General features: G+C 37.8%; 1 protein-coding gene across 11 annotated transcripts in view; it reads left to right on the top strand.

The window, feature by feature from the left end:
* The window catches only part of KDM4C (lysine demethylase 4C), a 423,829-nt gene that overhangs the window by 67,210 nt on the left and 335,605 nt on the right, over positions 1–21,014 (top strand). For 10 of the 11 annotated variants that reach the window (XR_009503661.1, XM_059924758.1, XM_059924756.1 and 7 more), the window contains one exon: positions 17,018–17,211. Coding sequence is in view for 10 of the 11 variants with exons in the window: in XM_059924758.1 (XP_059780741.1) it covers positions 17,018–17,211 (194 nt within the window). In the remaining variant the exon portion in view is untranslated. Of the gene's footprint in view, positions 1–17,017; positions 17,212–17,537; positions 17,758–21,014 lie in introns of those variants that run through there. The other variant, XM_059924765.1, reaches the window with a different exon arrangement.

Raw genomic sequence — 21,014 nt, 5'->3', positions numbered from 1 at the left:
CAGCACTGCTATGTTGTTAGGTATGGACATATTGCGATCATGTGTTTTGTGCTTCTCTCCCTCATTGCACACCATCACCTTCAAGTCTTTCTAATGTGTGGGCTTTTCTAGGACTCTTATGCTCACTTACCTTCTTTTCAGTCTTTTCCACATTTGCAGAAGACATTTCCACCAATAATGATTGGAAGATGATAGCAGTGATACCCAATGCATTTAATCTGGGCACGAGGCATAATCCTTTTGGGACAAGAGCTGAGATACAACCGAATTGCCGTCTATATTATCTCACCTAGATTTGTATACAACTGAAACCGTTCTGTTGGTTCACAAGTCATTATAGAGAGTTTTTGATTTGGACAGTGAATTTTGGGTAAAAAAATATGTTATTACAGCAGGTATTTGGAAAATTAGTACAGAAAATGAAGGATACCTATATTATTTCTGTTTCTCTCACAGTAAACTCTGAGTCCAGTGATGGCAGGTATCATTTCTTATAGACTCTCCAGCCCCAGCCCCTGTCATAGCATCTGCTTCAAATAATGCCCCTAAATAATGATAGAATTGATGAGTGCATGACTTTGGAAAAATAGGCTGAGGCTAGATCATGGAGTTTCCTGAGTATTTTTGGTTTTCATTCTCTACATCTTGAAGAACGTTTGAGATTATTCAATAGGGAAGTGATAGGATCAGAATCATGCTTTAGAAAGTGTGATCAGGTAATGGTCTACCAGATGGACTGGTCATAGCAAGAGGCTTGGAAAGTGCTTTGAGTAAGGAGGAAGAGGGAGGGGTCAGAGTGATCTTCTTCAGTGTGTGTTTTTCTGAACACTAGTATCCTGAGACAGTAGTTCGGGTCTCAGCACCCATTTATATTTCTAATAATTTATTGTGGACCTCAAAGAGCTTTTGTTTATGTAGATTGTATCTATCCTTGTTTATTGTATTGGAAATTAAAACTGAGAATGTTTAAAAGTATTTAATTCATTAAAAATAATGTTATATAACATTCCTATTTTTATAAAAAATGACTATATTTTCCTACACACAAAATTTAGTGAGAGGAGTGGCATTATTTTACATTTTTTTTCAAGTTACTAATGTCTAGCTTAATAGAAAACCCCTCGGGATTCTTATATCTACTTCTGCATTTAATCTGTTGTAATATCATATAGCCTCCTGAAAACTCTACCTTACACTGATGCGAGAATGAGAGTGAAAAAGGAGAATAATGTCTTGGTATAATTGTGAAAACGGTTTTGATGACACAGACCCTGATGGGATCTGGAGGTCTCCCAGTGGCCCCCAGACAACATTTTGAAAACCTCTGCCTTAAGATATTTAGCAAAAGATTCCTTCTCTGATCTCACTCTACATAGATGATGCAGGGATCTCCAGGCAAGGTAACAGTTTCCATTCTTGTTTACTGACCTTCAGGTAACTGTGTCCCTGATATGAACCTCAGAGACCTAATGACATTACGAGACAGAGGTTCTCAAACAAGAAGTCATGGAGTTATTTGGGAGCATCATGCCATAAATTCTGACATATAATTCAGGCAAAATGGGCTGAGTTACAAGCAGAAAGTGGGCTTAGGATGTGAACTCAAGTCCCTGCATCTTAAGATATATAAAATATTTTAAACTGTATTTCCAAGATTTTCCTTTAATATTAATTTGCTAGTCTATTGCTTCTGTCATCCAGTTATTTATTAATAGATAATTGACAGAAAATTCAAAACAGTTTGAAAAATACAGTGACAAACCTTAAGACAAAAAAATATAATGTCAAAAAAATATATATATATAATGTCTTATACTGCATATTTCTCCTTGAGAGCTGGGGAAAATTTTTTTTTTTTTTTTAACTGCATGTACTGGATGGATGGGTGTGTATGGGGGTCCTCTTTCTAATTTCCCTTTTAAGTTTTCTTTATAGTCTATGATTATAAATGCATAAATTTTATAGGTAAAAATTACCTTTTTGTTAATATAAATGTTAATATAAAAAATGATGGAAAGCATTATATGACAGAGAAAATTGAAATCACTCGTAATCTTGGCATTCAGAGACAAGAGCTGTCAAAAAAGTTTAGTGTATTCCCTTCCAATGTTTCTTCTCTACTTTGTGCTGAATAATTATATTTCTTTTAACAGGCGTGGTATCATGGTGAACATAGTTTGGTTTTGTCTTTTCTCCCTCCCGTTTTAACACATATGAATGCTTTGCCGTGATTACAGATATTCTTCAACAGGATGATTTAACATTTTTTTTATCTCTTATTTTTATTGGTAGGATGGTTTTCTTGGACAGGGGAAAGCCAATTTATCTAAGGTGGAGAGGGACCCTAGGGGCTGCGGAGGCAGGAAGGGTATGACAGTTGTTAGTCTTCTGTGGGTCAGTGTGAGGCTGGGCCACAGTGCACAGTGGGGTGGGCAGATCATTGCTAACCCATGAGAGTGGTACTTTGCCACTGACAATGCCTCATTTCCTGCCTTTTCTCCACAGCCTCTTGAAATAGAAGGCTGTATTAAACAGCACAGAATATTTGACCTATTTACTTCTATAGTCAAGGTCTGCCATCCCTAGCTGTGACTTTCAGGAAAGCTCTGTCTTTGCCTTAGAGTCTGTAAAGGAAAGGGATTGAATTAACAGCTCTCTGAGGTTCCTTTCAGCTTAAAAATGTTTGCTCTTTTATAAGATTTCTTCAAGAAGGTGAAGTCATTGACAATGAGTTTTTATGAGTTGTAGATTCCTTTTATATTAGAATTTTGTCAAGAACCCCTTTATAATAAATATGTTGGCTGAAGCATAGGAATCTTTTCATACCAAAATTGTAGTCTTACTGGCATTTAGCCTTATAGATGACTTTTTTTTAATCTTCCTGCACTGGAGTAGCTTAAATACCTTCATCCACCAGATGGTGCTCTTGGACAACAAATTTTTCTGAGGCTGAGCGTTTCCAAATGAGGTAAAACGTTTAAACTGTTGAGTCACCAGAGTTCCTTTACATTTTGTATTTTTATCATGTTAGGATATCATTTATCCTGAAATAAGAAATAATTTTAAGCCAGAGCACTAACTGTATGTGTAATTTTCACATCCAAGGGAAAATATCATCATTCTAGACATGTCTTAATGCTAAGAGACGGCTGTTGGCTTGGTATTGTGACTTTTAGATTTTACTTCTGTGAAATAAGGCTTCTAGTTAATCAAAACTCATTACCTACCAGCATGTTATGGCTGATCTTTAGTAAATGAAGTCTTAGCCTCATGATCTCAAGTTATGCCATACAGACAGGGGAGGTGATGGTAGTTTATTCACTTGACACATTGCATCTAGAATGTTTCAGCAGTTCTGGAAGCTGTATTTTCGTAGGGGTATTGCTAGGGAATTGTCGATAGAAGAGAATTAAGCCCAGTTGCAGGCTGACCTCAGAGTACATGGCTACTGCCCTCAAGTATCTATCTTGCACGTTACAGGCTTAGGTGGGATCACTGTGGGGAAAATCAGTTTTGTCTCTGGAAGTGCTAAATTGATAAACACATATGAGTCCCATGCTGAGTAGTTTGTGAGGGTGTGAGAAGTGTTAGGGATACCAGGTGTTTGCCAGTGGAAGTTGCTAACTTGGTAGCTGGAGAGTTGTGAAAGGTTTCCCTAAGGGATAAATAACACATACAGGGCAGACTAGGTGCCCCGTGGGTTGTGTGAATACTATGTACCATAGGCATGGAAAGGGGTAGGCATGGAAAGAGGTTATGCTTCTTGGGAACTGGCACAATCCCTGAGATTGTGGTGAGAATTCAGGGCATCTGTGGGCATCAGGCATGTGAACTCTCTTAGTGAGGGTGCTTAGAGAGCTCTGGAGGTACTGAATGGTCACTATGCCTGGAAGGGCAGATATCCCTGGGAAAGTGTTAGGGAAACAGAAGTGGGAATTTACTGAAGGGGAAAGAACATGAAAGGCAGAGCTGAAAAGCCAGAGTTCTAGTGCTGAATTTGGTTGGTGATCATCAAAGCATTGATTATTTCACCTGGAAAGAGTCTTGGACATCATGATGTAGCCAACAAATTTATAGATGAGGAACTTCAGACCAAAATGTTAGGGTTTATCCAAGATGACACCTAGTGACAGAGCTGGGAGATCCCTTTTCCCATTCTCTTTCTACTATTTTATTATTTTTTAAATTTCATTTTTATAAATTTATTTATTTATTTATTTTTGGCTGCATTGGGTCTTTGTTGCTGCATGCAGGCTTTCTCTAGTTGTGGCGAGCAGGGGCTAATCTTAGTTGTAGTGTGCAGGCTTCTCATTGTGGTGGCTTCTCATTGCAGAGCATGGGCTCTAGGCGTGTGGGCTTCAGTAGTTGTGGCATGCGGGCTCAGTAGTTGTGGTGCACGGGCTTAGTTGCTCTGCGGCATGTGGGATCTTTCCGGACCAGGGATCGAACCCGTGTCCCCTGCATTGGCAGGCGGATTCTTAACCACTGCGGCACCAGGGAAGTCCCTCTTTCTACTATTTTAGATTGTCACCAGAAAGGATAATTAGAACTTTGAACTACACTGTGTGCTCTGGATCTCTTCCTCTCTTGGATTAGTATCTGCCAGGGTCTTCATTGGATGCTTAGTGTCTTCAGAAGCAAAAGTTTCTTCTGTTCCCATTGCAGCTGACCTTGCCTGCAGGTTTACAAAAGGACTTTGATAAAGCATGTTTACTTGAAGCCCTTCCTACTTTGGGCTGTCCCCATTTAAAAAAAAAAGAATGATGAAGATCATCTAGATTTCATCTTTACTATGATGTTTTACAGACATGGAAACTGATTTTTTTTTTTTTTTAAGGAGGAAATTTATAAATAGAGTAGAAGGATTCAAATAATTCTGTTGTCAGAAAGGAAGTATTGATCCACACCTTTCTGCTTCTAGAATCTATTTTAGAAATGATTAGAAATACGGATCGATGTCTGTGTGCCAAAATCATTTTCCAGTGTTTTTTTTTTTTTAAATATTGTAACAAAGAATGTAAAACAACCTGTATGTCACAAAGGAAAATAATGATGCAAATTGTTACAGACAAGAAGGTGATATATATAATAAAATAAATGTTAGGAGAATGTTCACAATCCAATAGTAAGTGAATAAACTAAGGTAACTATGTATAGCCGTATCTCCAAGATCTTGAATGCCCACAGAGGATTTCCAGTATTGTATACAATTTCCCTCATAAATCATCCACTTGACTATGGGAAGAGAGCAGCAGGTCTGGCTGAGATGGAGGTTGGGGAGCTGCTCCCACACACCAGCTTCCTAGCATCCGTTCCTCAAAATAAGTCGCCACCTGTCAGTGGGCTTTTGGGGTCACTGGAACAGAGTTAGAGCCATGAATTCCAAGAGTGTGATTCTAATTATGTTCTAACTAAAAAAGAATTTTTTAAAGCGAAAGATATCACTAAAATGATAAAATGATCTTCTTATTTGCAGGTTTATACGTTTGATTTTTTAAAAACTTATGTTCCAAATGTTCTAAATGAGAAAATATAGAATACTAATTCAGGAAAATTGTTAGTTTTTTCTTTTTCATTGAAGAAATAATGTTGAGCCTGTGTATATGATCCAGAATTTTTCACTGTGAAGAATGAATATGAGACCATTGGAAATACCTTAAGTTGTTTTTCTTCATGAAGAATAAAAGGGTGTTATTTGAGCCCTCTGCCAGGTGTTATTCAAGTGTGTTAAATCTAAAATTGCTTTAAGTGAGAGGTGGCATTGAGGAAGAAATGAAGCAAGGTGGAAAAAACAAATAACTAGATAGAGTCCTATAGAGGAACAGGGAGAAAGAGGTGCATTCTTTATCTAAATTGAATTTTCCTGGCATTAGCAGTTGTAAAGAGGCTCAAGCCCAGCCCATACTTTGGTACCATTCAAAAGCTAAGTGGCTTCTACTTTTTCTTTAGTAGAATCACATTAGCGTCATGGACTCTGATATATTACTTTCTTACTTAAAACCATTAGGGAATGGGGGAAGTGGGGACCTATGGATTTGGTTACTAAGGAGGAAATGTGTTAGACATTATTTTGCTGTCAGTAGTAGAGACCTTAAAATAAATGGCTGAAACAGATTGTTTAGTTTTCATGTAAAAATTTGAGGCAGGTAGTCCAGGGCCATGTTGGTTCCATGATGTTGCCATAGACCTGTACTCCTAGAAATTTCTTCTGCCATCTTCATGATGAGATTCTTACCCTTGTGCTCTTGTGGTAGCTGCTGATCGTGTCTGAACGTCTGGTAGAGGGAAGGAGGGCAAAGGAGTTGTGTCTGCTTGAGTCAGCCTCTTCAAAGCTTTCTCCTGGAAGCCCTGCCCTGTGATGTCCAGTTACGTTTCATTAGCCAGAACCGTGCATATCGAGCTGCAGCTACTTTGTTGTTTCGATTAAATGGGGTTCTATTAGTAAAGAAGGTGAAAATAGATAATAAGTACTTAGGCAATCTCTGTTATAAAAGTTTATTAACAAACACAGTGATTTTGAAGTACTGTTTTACACTGCAGTATAATACACCTTAAAGAGTTGAATGAGACAAGGGGCTTAATAGTCTAGAAAATATGAATACATTAGTAAAGATTGTTGTGTTTTTAATTTCCTGTATTTAAAAATAACTTGTCCAGGTCTGGATATGGGATTTTACTATTTTATTAAATGTTGAGATAATTGATCCTCTTTAAAGAAGAATAGGGCTTTTATGGTTCAGATTCCTTTTAGGATTTTCTGCAAGGGCCATGTGTAGATATGTAAAATAAAGTTAACAATTCTGTTTATTATTTAAGTAAGTTTTTTTTTTTTAATAGAATGCATGTCTGTGAGTGAATCCATGAATCCTGCTCTTGGCCCAAGGCAGTCTTTTAAAATCATCTTTTTGATTGGTAGTCCTTAAAAAAAAGAAAAGTAGCAAACATAATAACCAAATTACTAACTTTCTCTTCCAGTCATTGCAGGGATACAGGGAGGTTTTTCCCTCCTTGATTATATAAAAGTTTAGAATTGACTTTCTGGCTCATTGTTTGGCCAGTGAGGCTTCAGACACAGTAGTGTCAACTCCGGTTAGAGTTTTCCATTCTCACCCTTCCCGGCTCCACAGTTATGAGCTGGGAGATCTTGGGCAAATTATCTGACTTCTCCTGGGGCAGTTCTCTCATCTATAAAATGGCATTGATAATAGATGATAGTTTTATTTATTCACCTTATAGGATAAAATGAGATGAATAAATAAAACACCTAGGATAGGGCCTGCTCCATAGTATGTACTGAATAATATCTGCTACTGGTGGCAGTATTAAAGCAAAATGGGACAGAAATCCTGAGGCTGTGATGAGATGTTCAGTAGTTGACTCCGACGAAGAGAATCGTGAAGAATTCTGTTCTGCAATAGTCATTTACTTATAAGTCCAACCTGCATTCCAGCAGTTTATACTTTCTGCCATTTGTCAAAGTCTGTCACATCAGAGCCATGAAGGATGTTTGTTTAGGGGTTACTAAAGAAAATGCGCCTGCTGTTTTTACGAAATACGCCGCTCTCTTCGTGTCAGTGAGAAAAGGTGCCAGGGCAGAAATGGTGCCGTGAGATGTGACTCAGGAGATGTTCTCTTTTTCATGACTTTTGCTTTATCATATTTTTGGAATGTAATAATCTGATTTTATATGTGCAACTTATGCTTTACAGCACAGTGATACACTGACTACCCCAGACCCACCATGGAGTCCCACAGCTAGAGCGTCAACAATACTGCTCATAGGGAATTCCCTGGCGGTCCAGTGCTTAGGTCTCCATGCTTCCACTGCAGTGGGCATGGGTTAAATCCCTGATCGGGGAACTAACTTCAAACAATGAGCTAAGATCCCGCATGCGATGTGGCGGGGGCCCCCCCCAAAGAAAAAACCAAAAAAAACCAATACTGCTCATGGGATGCTCTTTCTACAGTCCTTCCCTGCTACCCCACCCCATCACCCAGGGGTGGCCTGAACTTTGTGTTTGATTTCTTGCCTTAAAAAAAAAAAAAGGTTTTCTCACACAAATTTTGTTGCTGTTGTTGAAGTATGGTTGATTTACAACGTTGTGTTAGTTTCAGGTGTACAGCAATGTGATTCAGTTATACATACATACATATGTGTACGTATATATGTACATATGTATATGTATGTATGTAAATGTATATATAAAAGGATGTGTATATATATATATATATCCTTTTTCAGAGTCTTTTCCATTGTAGGTTATTACAAGATATTGAATATAGTTCCCTGTGCTATACAGTAGAGCCTTGTTGGTTATCTGCTTTATATCTAGTATTGTGTATCTCTTAATCCCAAATTCTCAATTATCTCCCTCCTCCTTTCCCTTTGGAAACCATAAGTTTGTTTTCTATGTCTGTGAGTCTGTTTCTGCACAAACACATTTAAAAAAAAAAATAAATTTATTTAATTAATTTATTTGTTTTTGGCTGCATTGGGTCTTCATTGCTGCGTGCGGGCTTTCTCTAGTTGCAGTGAGCGGAGGCTACTCTTCGTTGTGGTGCATGGGCTTCTCACTGAGGTGGCTCCCCTTGTTGTGGAGCACAGGTTCTAGGCGTGCGGGCTCCAGTCGTTGTGTCATGATGGGCTCAATAGTTGTGGCTCGCGGGCTCTAGAGCACAGGCTCAGTAGTTGTGGCGCACGGGCTTAGTTGCTCCGCGGCATGGGGGATCTTCCCGGACCAGGACTTGAACCCTTGTTCCCTGCATTGGCAGGCGGATTCTTAACCACTGCGCCACCAGGGAAGCCCACAAACACATATTTTTTTTTTTTTTATTTATTTATTTATTTTTATTTTATTTATTTATGGCTGTGTTGGGTCTTCGTTTCTGTGCGAGGGCTTTCTCTAGTTGTGGCAAGCGGGGACCACTCTTCATCGCGGTGCGCGGGCCTCTCACTATTGCGGCCTCTCTTGTTGCGGAGCACAGGCTCCAGACGCGCAGGCTCAGTAATTGTGGCTCACGGGCCCAGCTGCTCTGCGGCATGTGGGATCTTCCCGGACCAGGGCTCGAACCCCTGTCCCCTGCATTGGCAGGCAGATTCTCAACCAGTGCGCCACCAGGGAAGCCCCACAAACACATATTTTTAAACAATATATTTAGTTTGGCTTATTTTTGACCTTATTAAAAGTAGTATCACTTTATGTAGTCTGCTGAGACTATACAAAACACTAGGTTTTCTGAGTTTATCCATCTTATTGTGTGAGCTACTGTTCAGTCATTTCCATTGCTGTATAACATTCCATTTTGTGCATATACATTTTATTTTTTATTATCCTGTCAGGGGATATTTTCTTTTTAAAATGAATATTGCTGCTATGAACACATTCCTGTATATGATTTCTGGTGCACCGTATACAAGTTCTCTAAAGCACTTATCTAAGAATGGAAGTGCTGCCTCCATGAGTGTTCAACTTTGTCAGATACTGTCACCTTGTTTCTCAAAGACTTTGTACCAATTTACTCTCCCCCAGCACTATATAATCATTTTTAAGACAGGTTTACTGAGGTATAATTTACATACCACAAAATTCACTGATGTTAACATATAATTCAATGATTTTTGTGTAACCATCACCACCAACCAGTCTTAGAAGACTTCTCTCACCTCCAAAAGTTTCCTCATGCTGACATACATCCTCTTCAGCACTTAATATCGTTCATCTTATTACTTATTGTCAATGTTGTGGCTTTAAAATATCTTGTGTGTGAATTTGCATTTCTCTGACTACAAATGACGTAGAATGGCTTTTCATATCTTTTTTTTTTTAATTTTTAAATTTATTTTATTTTATTTATTTATTTTTGGCTGTGTTGGGTCTCCGTTGCTGTGCGCGGGCTTCCTCTAGTTGCGGTGAGCTGGGGCTACTCTTCGTTGCAGTGTGCAGGCTTCTCATTGTCGTGGCTTCTCTTGTTGCAGAGCACGGGCTCTAGGCGCACAGGCTTCAGTAGTTGTGGCACGTGGGCTCAATAGTTGTGGCTCGCGGGCTTTAGAGCGCAGGCTCAGTAGTTGTAGCGCATGGGCTTAGTTGCTCCGTGGCATGTGGGATCTTCCCGGGCCAGGGCTTGAACCCGTGTCCCTTGCATTGGCAGGTGGATTCTTAACCACTGTGCCACCAGGGAAGCCCCAGCTTTTCATATCTTTGTTGGCCATTTGTGATTTCTCTTTTTTCCTCTGCCTATTTTTCTATTAGATTGTTTGACTTTTCCTTATTATTTGGAATTTTTTATGTATTCTGGATACCCAAACTATGCCATATTGTTGAATTACATTTGTTGAATTATTTGCTTCAATAGTGGCTTGTTCTTTCCAAAACTTTTTTGTTTCTTCTATTTTCAGTGTCTTTGTGTGTGTCTGATAACAGGTCAGTTTTAATTCTAGCACCTGAAGCTATACAAGGGTACACCTTATCAGCTTCCTGGGACTGTTGTACACATTCTGTAAAGTGACAACTGTGCAATACCACTTCGTATCTCAGAATCAGGAATATAATTTTGAATTATTTAAAAACAATCCATAAAGTTAAAAACAAAATCAGAAGCCATCTACAGTTATATAATTGTCAATTAAATGCTATACACCTAATACTTGATATAATAGTCAATATCTAGCAGGGAATGTTGAAAGCGATTTTAGATTTTCATCCTATTGTACTCTGTTGGGAATGTTTCTTGAGTAGGTATGTGACTTGCCAAAGATGGGACAACCAAGACCAGGACAAGTAAAGTTCTTCCATGGTTTCTGTAATGTTCACTTTTTTTCTTTGTCAGTTTTAAAAGTGAACAGCGAGAAGTAAATACTTGACTTTACATATATACAGGTATGTTGTAAAAATATATTTGTTTACAAGCATGTAAAAATACTTGGTAACTAGTTTGATAAGAAAATAATGTACAAAGGTATATAGCAAAAACATGAATCGTCTGTGACCCTGCAAAATCAATTCCATATTTTATATTACATCAAACAAAAAGTTTTAGTTTTAAAAGGAAGATGGACAGAAATGATTATTTTTACACTGAACATGGCTGTGAAAAGAGTTAAATTAGAAAGACTAAGAATATTGGAATGCCAGAATGAGCCCAAATATTTGTCCACATAGAATATTATTGTCTTCAAGAGTAGGAGTAATAATGAAGGCTTTATAAGCAGTTTTTAATCAATAAATTTAATTGGCATTTTGATGTTTTGGTCACTGTAAAACAAAAGCTGTAGCATCACTAAAGGTCTGAGAAGTCTGTTTTGTAGCTTCAGCTCAGTGTATTTAAGGTTAACTAAAGTTGACATCAAAATTTTTGGAGATGGACTTATTTACAGTGTCTTTTAATGAACAGATTTTAATTTTAATGTAATTGGTTTCATCAGTCTTCTCTTTTAGTGACTTTATTTATCAATAATTTTGTATTTTTCTCTCTGCTGGGACTCTGAATACATGAACCTTAGACATTCTGTCCTAAGTATGCTTAACTTTACCTTTCAGATATTCCTTCTCATCTTTCTGTACTGCATTGTGTGTTCATGTCTTAAATTTTATACTTCTCTTGTTTAATCCTTTCAATGAGTTTTTAGTTTAATAATGATATCTTTCATTTCTAGAAGTCCACCTCTCCCCCCAAATCTGACTGGTCATTCCAAATAGTTTATTTTACTTTCTTGTCTTTGTGATTCCATTTTTTATTTCTTTAAACATTTCACATTCTTTAGTGTCTGCAAATTCTGATATCAACAGTCCTTGGGGTGGTGCAGGGTCAGTTGTTTTTGCTAGCTTTCTGCAGTGAGGTCTTGACTCCCTGTATGCGTAGTGATCTTTGGTTGTATTCTTTGGCTTGATCTTAATTTGTGGAGAATTTACAGGTTTAAGTGAAGGATGCTTTTCTCCCAAGAGGATTGGAGTTGCTTTTGCCTGGAACCAGGGATACCATTAACCTCAAAGCCTCAATGGTCCAGAATCAAGGCAGGAGTCCCAAGCTCTCTGCTATCTTTTATTTGACTGGGCATTTCCCCCCTTTTCTTCTCTGCCCTCCTTCTTGTCATATTCATATTTACCTTTTTAAGGTGAACAGTCTTTTATATGGTACTTTTTGTTGCAGAATTTTTTTGTTACTTCAGAACTTGCTCTACATTGGTTATTGTCTAGACTTTCAGAAAGAAAACAAAGCACTGCTGTAAAATTGTAGGTATTTTGGTGTGTAAAAATGCAAAAAGGAAAAGAGGTTTGTTTTAAAAGTAGAAAGTTTAGAGAATGTGATATTTTCATGGAAAGGAAGAAACAAAAAGAGCTATCACATCACACATTGTAATTAACTTTAAAGCAAATTGAATTTCACATGGGTCTAATTTTATTCTTACTGTGTAAAGATCCTAAGGAAATCCTCTATTTTAAAATGTGGCCAGAGCTTTCGTTTTAGTTATTGAAAGGTGCAATTTTCACACATTACTGTGCGAAATGGATTGAATTTTGAAGTCTTTAAAACTAACCAAGTTTTATTTTTCTTTCTTCATTTGCATTACCTTTGAAACTTCAAGGGCTTGTTACAGGCATATGAATTGGTGGCAGTAATTTACATTAGCCTAGCTTTAAAGTAAGTGGAAATTGGGTGGATAGTCTTTTGTTTGGATCACAGTACTCGAGTAGGTGTTGGCTGGACTGCATTAAGGGTCATAGAAAGTGATGGTTAGAGCCAAATGAGGAAAGCATAATCTTTTAAAAAATACTAAATAAAAGTACCTGAAAACTTTAGTTGGAATCTTTAATAATATCTTTTAGTATTTTCTCAGAGTTTTACAGTACCTAGGAGGTGGATCTTCTTTTTTTAATAATTGGATTTTCTAATGAAATGATGTTTTTCCCCATAAATTTATAGATTTCAGAAATTATTGCTGGTCACTTTGAGTCCAGCTTAGAGCTGGGCGTGTGGCAGTGAAGCTTTAGAGAGATGGAGGCTCAGAGCATTGTTTGGAAAGAGCCCCGTGGGGATAACGTTGAAGGTGCTGAGGATGATGGCAGGAGTCGGGGCAGGGTGGGTGGGCAGGGGAGGAGAAACGTGGGTTGGATATTGACATTGTTGAGGAAAGTAGTAATGTCTTATGTAAACAAGGTCCTGTGGTCAAATCACATCTGGGAAAAGTGGAGTTAAGCAAAGTTAAACAGGCTTCCTTATAGCATGGCCTCTCAGAACCTTCGGAGTGCCTGTTGGCACCGTGACTTTGTAAGAGGAGGAGAAAAGGATGCCAAAGTTTTTTGACCACAGCCTCTTGTAGAAGTAATGTTCATCAGAAGGTTATTTTGGGAAGAATTGGTTTGCTATGATTTTTGCATTATTTCTCTGTATTAGGTGGGAATGAGTCCTTATTGGTAAGTTTTCCAATGTGGCACGTGGCTGCCCTGTCCTCCTTCAGTCGCCCAGTGACTGAGCGTGGTCACTAAAGAGGGAATCCCAGATGCTCATAGTACGGAGACGAGTGCTCCTGGCCTGGATATGGCCTGTGTTCAGGGACCCAGGCCCAGAGCTCAAGGGCGTGAACTCAAACTTGGCACAGTCTCTCTGCATAGGGTTTATAGAGGCGTCGTTCATGCTGATGCCAGTTTGGGGGTACTTACTTCCTCTGTGAAGTCCGAAGTCCAAAGGCTGGTCCTCAAGCAGCTCCTGAGTGCCTATGGTAATGAAAATTTAGGAGTTCTTTCAAATTGCCATCTGATTCTTGATAGGCTGATGATACAGAGATTGAAAGGAAAGATCCTTGATAAACTTCTCATTTACACATATGTGTACAAATTACGGTCCAATGGTGAATTATTTCAGAAAACCAGGCAGATACAGGGTAAATAGACCAACAGGGCAGGGCAGGCTTAGAATGCACTGGGTTATTGGGGTGAAGGGAGGGGTGGGACCAGGAAGGAAACATCTGCCCAGCGGAGGTCAGGTGAGTTACACATATTGCTTAAGCACCTGCTGGACATTGTGTAGAAGAGCTTTATATGAAGGGATGGGATCTGGGAAGAGGCATTTGTCTATGAACTTGGGCTGGTGTGCAGACTTTCTGCAGAGACTTGACGGCTTTAAGCTTTGAACGGTTTGGCAAATTTCAACCTGTCGTTGTGGGGCTTGTTTGTAACTGGGGTCTTTCTGGAGGCTACTTTTACACTAAATTCTATCACCGACTCCCAAGTGAAGCAGCTTTTCTTATAGGCTTTGCCATTGTTTGTGTAGGGCGGCTGTATGCCTGGGTGGGAACAATGTAGCAGCTTTATATGTTTGCCTGTCCTAAATTTTAGCTCCTTGGATCTTTGTTGATAATTGATGCTGAGAGAAAAGGATGATATGCTGTATTTAACATGGTCAGAACTGGAAGCGTAGAGTTTATAAGTGAAAGCCTAGAGTCAGGTAGATTTAGGTTTATCTTTGCCTCCCACTATTCTAGGAGCACTGGTTTTTTTCCATCTGTTCATTTGGGTATAATGTTACCTGTGTTACAGGATTGTTTTGAATAGATGTAGTGTATATGTATGTGTAGAGTAGTGAGGTAGACTGTGGTGTCACACTTCTCCTAAATGACAAATGAGGTGTACTCCTTGTCTGAATCTCTGAAGGAGACCTGGTGCTCTTCAGAGTTTGAGTAGAACCTGTCCTTGGAGGTAGCTAGCCAGTTCAATAGATAGTAGAGAGCAGAAATTGGAGAAGGAATTTGGAAATAGTAAGATTTATTCTCAGCCTCTGTTATACCAGTTATCCTTAATATTTTAATAACCTCTTTTATTGAAATTATATGACTTTTTATTTTAGCAAAAGAAATTAAGTTTTAACATCATGGCAACCTTGGCCTTGCCCAAAAGAAACTGCTGCAGACATATTATTTGCCCATTAATGGGGAGAATTTCAATAGTAAGTTTCATAGGACTTTATTATCACTTATCATGTCTTTGGCTTTTGTTTTGGTGGAGGCTTTCCAGTAAGATTTACTAGAGAATAGTGGAGACATTTATTTAATCAGTTCTAAGACATAGTAAATTTTATTTTTCCAAAGGTTTTATGTCCTTCAGCCTATTCAGTACTCTGAACAGCTCTGGGAGGGTACCGTAGCCCTCAGGCTTTCACGAAGAAAGACTAGGAGCTCAGAAAATCTCGGTGATTTTTGCCCTGGGCAGTGGCAGAGCCGGAGCCATAATCTGGGTCTTTTTGCCATCACTCATTCTTCTCTTCCATCATCCCTTTAGACCCACATGTCTAGGCATGTCAAGGGATTCGGCCTCAGTTATTTCTGAAAGATAATATCAGTCAGAAACAAAGATAAGACTTCTCCAAATGTAGGAATTTCAGAGGGATGGTTTGTTCCTAAATTTGCAAGCTCATTCACTTTAAAAATGATTCCTATAATATGGTGCTCATTTATTACTTCATATTCATTACCTCAGTAATGACTTTTAAATAGGACTCTATTATTAGAGTGATTGGACTGAAGTCTGATTGGACTAGAGTTAAGAGATTGCATCACTATAAATAGAGTGAGATAAAATATTTTACATGATTTGGTTGAACTTTTATGAGGTCTTGTAAGTTGGAACCTAGGATCTTCTCTAAAAGGATACTCACTTTGAACAATTTCCAAATAGCAAACTTCCTACTGTGGGGTTTAAGTTGTAGATAGAGTGGCTACCTTGGGGAATTTGGGAATTAAATTATTTCCCCTGGCACTTTCAATTATATTACCTGAGGCAGAACTTCATTAACTGCCCCATCAACAATTTTCCTGACCCAAAATCTCAAGGAAGTAAGATCAGGACACTGATTATATTGTCATCTAAAGACCAGAATGAAAACAGAACAGCCCTGAAAGTTTTTAGTGCATAAGGGGACTATTAGACATGGTTGTCTGTGAGGCCATTGGCATAGTTATTGGGGAAGGCCTTTTGGGTATACATAAATAAATTTAATGTCCCTCTTTAATAGCACCATGAAGAGGTTGAACTAGTTTTAAAGACATTGCCATTTCCTCATGATTGCATAAAAATAGACCTAATCTCTGATATTTAGAATTTGATTATTAGAAAAGTATATGGGAAAAATACATAGTTGGTAAAAATGGTAAGCAGTTGTGAATTACAGTGAATTAATAAGAGATTGGTAAGTTTTAATAAAACTGGAATCTTTTCCTGTCACTTTAACTTTTATATCAGTGACTCAAACTTTTCTGTCTCTTTCTATCACCAGCCATGTTGGGTTACTGTTATAAAACTACATTATTCCAGCAATTTTACCAGAGTTTGGATAAGTATTTTTAGCAGTTATTCTTTGTTTAAAATTTCCCATCAACATAAGAGGCTAATATTTAGTTGAAGAAGCAGTAAAAGCATAATGATCTGTGGCTTAGAATAGTGCTAAGAATTTTCCCAATAATTAGAGCTGAATTTTCAGGAAATGGTGTATCACATGCCAAAATTGAAATGGGTGAGGGTGAGAGAGGGATGACAGAAGATATATTTTGTTAGTGGTATCTTGAGATGATGTCTGATGTTTAATATGACTTCTTAAGTAATGTACAAATAAACAAGCAAGCTAAAAAACAGGAAACCCCCAAAATTAAATGGTGTGCCAATGATGGAAAGCATGCTCCAGATCATATGCTTTGAATCAATGATTTTTCTTACTAACAGCAAATGGGGAGTGGGGCCTTAATTCTCTGTCATTTGGTACAATTTTATACTAATGTTTATATAGAGCCACATTATGTTGGTAGTAATCTTAGATAATTAATCATGGATCTGTATAAGTATATGTGTGTGTGTGTGTGTGCGCGCGTGCACGTGCATGCCTTGGATAATTGTTGCTTTATTTTTTATTTCTAAGTGAATTAAAATACACAGTGTAATAATTTTGGCAGATGATGGTTTGAGCAGTAAATGTTATCTTTATGAGTTTATTAATGTTTGCTTTTTTTTTCCTCTCTCTCCCCTGATTCCAGGGTGTGGATGAATGGAACATAGCTCACCTAAACACGGTCTTGGATGTGGTTGAGGAAGAGTGCGGTATTTCTATTGAGGGTGTAAATACCCCTTATCTCTATTTTGGCATGTGGAAAACCACATTTGCGTGGCACACCGAGGATATGGACCTCTACAGCATTAATTATCTCCACTTTGGAGAGCCCAAGTCTTGGTAAGTTACATGTTTAATATTCATTTGCTTTGGAGTTTTGAAATTTGGGCAATATGAACCCATTGAAGATGAATTTTTTCCCTTTATCTGGTGGATTCAGATTTATATGAGCTGTAAGAAAGTTTTTTTGACTGTAACAATTATTACAGAGTCTTCCACTCTGCCTAGGGTTTTGCTCAAAACCATAAAGCTAATGGTGACTTGTATATCTAAAATTGCCTGTAGACCACTTTTGTGGGCCATGGATTGATAGGTATTTAGTCTCGAAGAATTTGTTTGGGACTTCCCTGGTGGCGCAGTGGTTAAGAATCCACCTGCCAATGCAGGGGACACGGGTTCGAGCCCTGGTCCGGGAAGATCCCACATGCTGCGGAGCAACTAAGCCCGTGCACCACAACTACTGAGCCTGCGCTCTAGAGCCCACGAGCCACAACTACTGAGCCTGCGCTCTGGAGCCTGCGAGCCACAACTACTGAAGCCCACGCACCACAATGAAGAGTAGCCCCCGCTCACCGCAACTAGAGAAAGCCCACGTGCAGCAATGAAGACCCAATGCAGCCAAAGATAAATAATAAATAAAATAAATAACTTAAAAAAAAAGAAAGAATTTGTTTGGCATCTTTACTTCTCTGAGATTTGCTGGTAGGTATGCGGGCAGCAGTTAGGAGTGAAAATCGACTTCCTGGATGTAGAGTATCAAGTAATCCTAATGATTTTCTGGTCTAGTCCCCTCTGAATAAATGACAAGTTCCATTTAGTATGTGGTGGCTAGAGGGAGAGGAGGGATGAATCAGGAGGCCTATTATCGCTCTTTGGATGATGGATGTGGGGAAAAGAATAAGTTAATGTGAATATGTGTTCTTAACTTGGAATTTCCTGTGTTTGTGAGCCTCTTTCCTCATCTTTCTGAGCAAGGATTTTAAGATTTATTGCTCTGTAGAATGCATCATATGTAATGCATCATATGTAATGCATCAAATAATTACACATTTGTAATTATTAGTCTGTCAATCACCCTGGAGTCCTTTGTGGTCAGCCAGTTTCACGTTTAAACTTGTTTTTGTGGGTTTTAGTCTTAGGAGAGTTTCAATATCAGTTGTATTTTGTAAAGTACACATACATGCAGAATAATTCAGAGACAGAAGCATATGAAGTAGCTACTTGACAAGCCAGGAAATATGATGTTTCTGCTGGTATTCTGTTGGAACAAGATAGGATGCTCTTCAGGTGCTTGTGTTAGCCCAGTAGCTTTCTTGCCTCCAGTTTAAAGATAATGGCCTCTTTTCAAGTTCTCCTGCTGATTAGGTGTTGAGTACAGTGTATAATTTCTATCCCCATCTTGCCATTAGTTGCCCTTGAGGTTTTATCATTTGGCAAAGTGTGAAGTTGTAAGCTTTCTCCAGCAAATTCAAATACAGCAAAAGTTCATAATGATCAAAAATGACATTTAATCAGCAGGAAAGCTTTAGGAGCAAGGGCAAAGCTCTTAGGACATAGAAGAGAAATCCAGGTATTTTCTGGTTTGCTATGGAGTTTTAGGATCTGAAAAAAGTTAGTGAGAAGCTGTGTAACTTATTTATTTTTTATTTTTTTATTTTTTTCACACACACACACACACTGTATTTTATTTTTACAAGAGATAAATCGACTGACGCCAAGCATTGTACATGGATGACCACAACAAAAGCAACAATGATTGCAATTACCAAACATGAAACACACTCATACTATGTCATAGTATTGACATTCAGTCCAGTAATCCTCCACTGTAACAGCTCCTTTACTTTGCAGTGAAAATTGATTTGTATATTCTTTGCCTCTGAGTCCTTGTGGAATTTTTTTTTTTTTAATTCAGACAGAAAGTCACAAAAATTATACTCATCCTCATCAGTTCACTCAGTCCCATGTAATTAATTTTTTTTTTTCATCTTGATCTTTTGTTAGCACTTTTATGAGTTCATCAGTTTTTCATTAGAGTTCTGAAAATGCTTATTCATTCAGTTCAGCAGTACAGTCCGTTACCAGAAACCTGTACTTGTCAGAGTCTTTTCCATGTATTTCTTGAAGATGAAACCCTTTTATAGGAACATATTTGCAAAATCATCAGAGTACACCCAGAACTGTCTGTAAATGACAAAAGACTTAAAAATGACCACGGTTAAAGATTTGATGACAGTTCATAATAATGCAGTTGACAAGAAAATTAGTTATTTCTGAGATATACATTTTAAAGTAATAACTAGGATTATTACTTATAACATTATACCAGAACATATAAGATTTTTAGAAATTTCATGTAATGTCTGAAACATTTATATTAACATATTTCCATACATATTTCCATACAAGTACAAATATAAGATTTTTAGAAATTTCATGTAATGTCTGAAACATTTATATTAACATATTTCCATACATATTTCCATACAAATACAAATATGATTTTTAGAAATTTCATGTAATGTCTGAAACATTTATATTAACATATTTCCATATATATTTCCATACAAATACAAATATAAGATTTTTAGAAATTTCATGTAATGTCTGAAACATTTATATTAACATGTTTCCATACAAATAACCCAATGAAAGTTTAGTATTAGTTGTTTTGTTTGTTTTTTTATACTGCAGGTTCTTATTAGGCATCAGTTTTATACACATCAGTGTATACATGTCAATCCCAATCGCCCAATTCAGCACACCACCATCCCCACCCCACCGCAGTTTTCCCCCCTTGGTGTCCATATGTCCATTCTCTACACCTGTGTCTCAACTTCTGCCCTGCAAACTGGCTCATCTGTACCATTTTTCTAGGTTCCGCATACATGCATTAATATACGATATTTGTTTTTCTCTTTCTGACTTACTTCACTCTGTATGACAGTCTCTAGATCCATCCACGTCTCAACAAATGACTCAATTTCGTTCCTTTTTATGGCTGAGTAATATTCCATTGTATATATGTACCACATCTTCTTTATCCATTCGTCTGTTGATGGGCATTTAGGTTGCTTCCATGACCTGGCTATTGTAAATAGTGCTGCAATGAACATTCGGGTGCATGTGTCTTTTTGAATTACGGTTTTCTCTGGGTATATGCCCAGTAGTGGGATTGCTGGGTCATATGGTAATTCTATTTTTAGTTTTTTAAGGAACCTCCATATTGTTCTCCATAGTGGCTGTATCAATTTACATTCCCACCAACAGTGCAAGAGGGTTCCCTTTTCACCACACCCTCTCCAGCATTTGTTGTTTGTAGATTTTCTGATGATGCCCATTCTAACAGGAGTGAGGTGATACCTCATTGTAGTTTTGATTTGCATTTCTCTAATAATTAGTGATGTTGAGCATCTTTTCATGTGCTTCGTGGCCATCTGTATGTCTTCTTTGGAGAAATGTCTATTTAGGTCTTCTGCCCATTTTTGGATTGGGGTGTTTGTTTCTTTGATATTGAGCTGAATGAGCTGTTTATATATTTTGGAGATTAATCCTTTGTCCGTTGATTCATTTGCAAATATGTTCTCCCATTCTGAGGGTTGTCTTTTCGTCTTGTTTATGGTTTCCTTTGCTGTGCAAAAGCTTTGAAGTTTCATTAGGTCCCATTTGTTTATTTTTGTTTTTATTTCCATTACTCTAGGAGGTGGATCAAAAAAGATCTTGCTGTGATTTATGTCAAAGAGTGTTCTTCCTATGTTTTCCTCTAAGAGTTTTATAGTGTCCAGTCTTATATTTAGGTCTCTAATCCATTTTGAGTTTATTTTTGTGTATGGTGTTAGGGAGTATTCTAATTTCATTCTTTT

Source organism: Balaenoptera ricei, chromosome 6, assembly GCF_028023285.1.
Source record: "Balaenoptera ricei isolate mBalRic1 chromosome 6, mBalRic1.hap2, whole genome shotgun sequence".
Classification (NCBI taxonomy): domain Eukaryota; kingdom Metazoa; phylum Chordata; class Mammalia; order Artiodactyla; family Balaenopteridae; genus Balaenoptera; species Balaenoptera ricei.
This window is presented reverse-complemented; position numbering and strand designations above follow the sequence as displayed.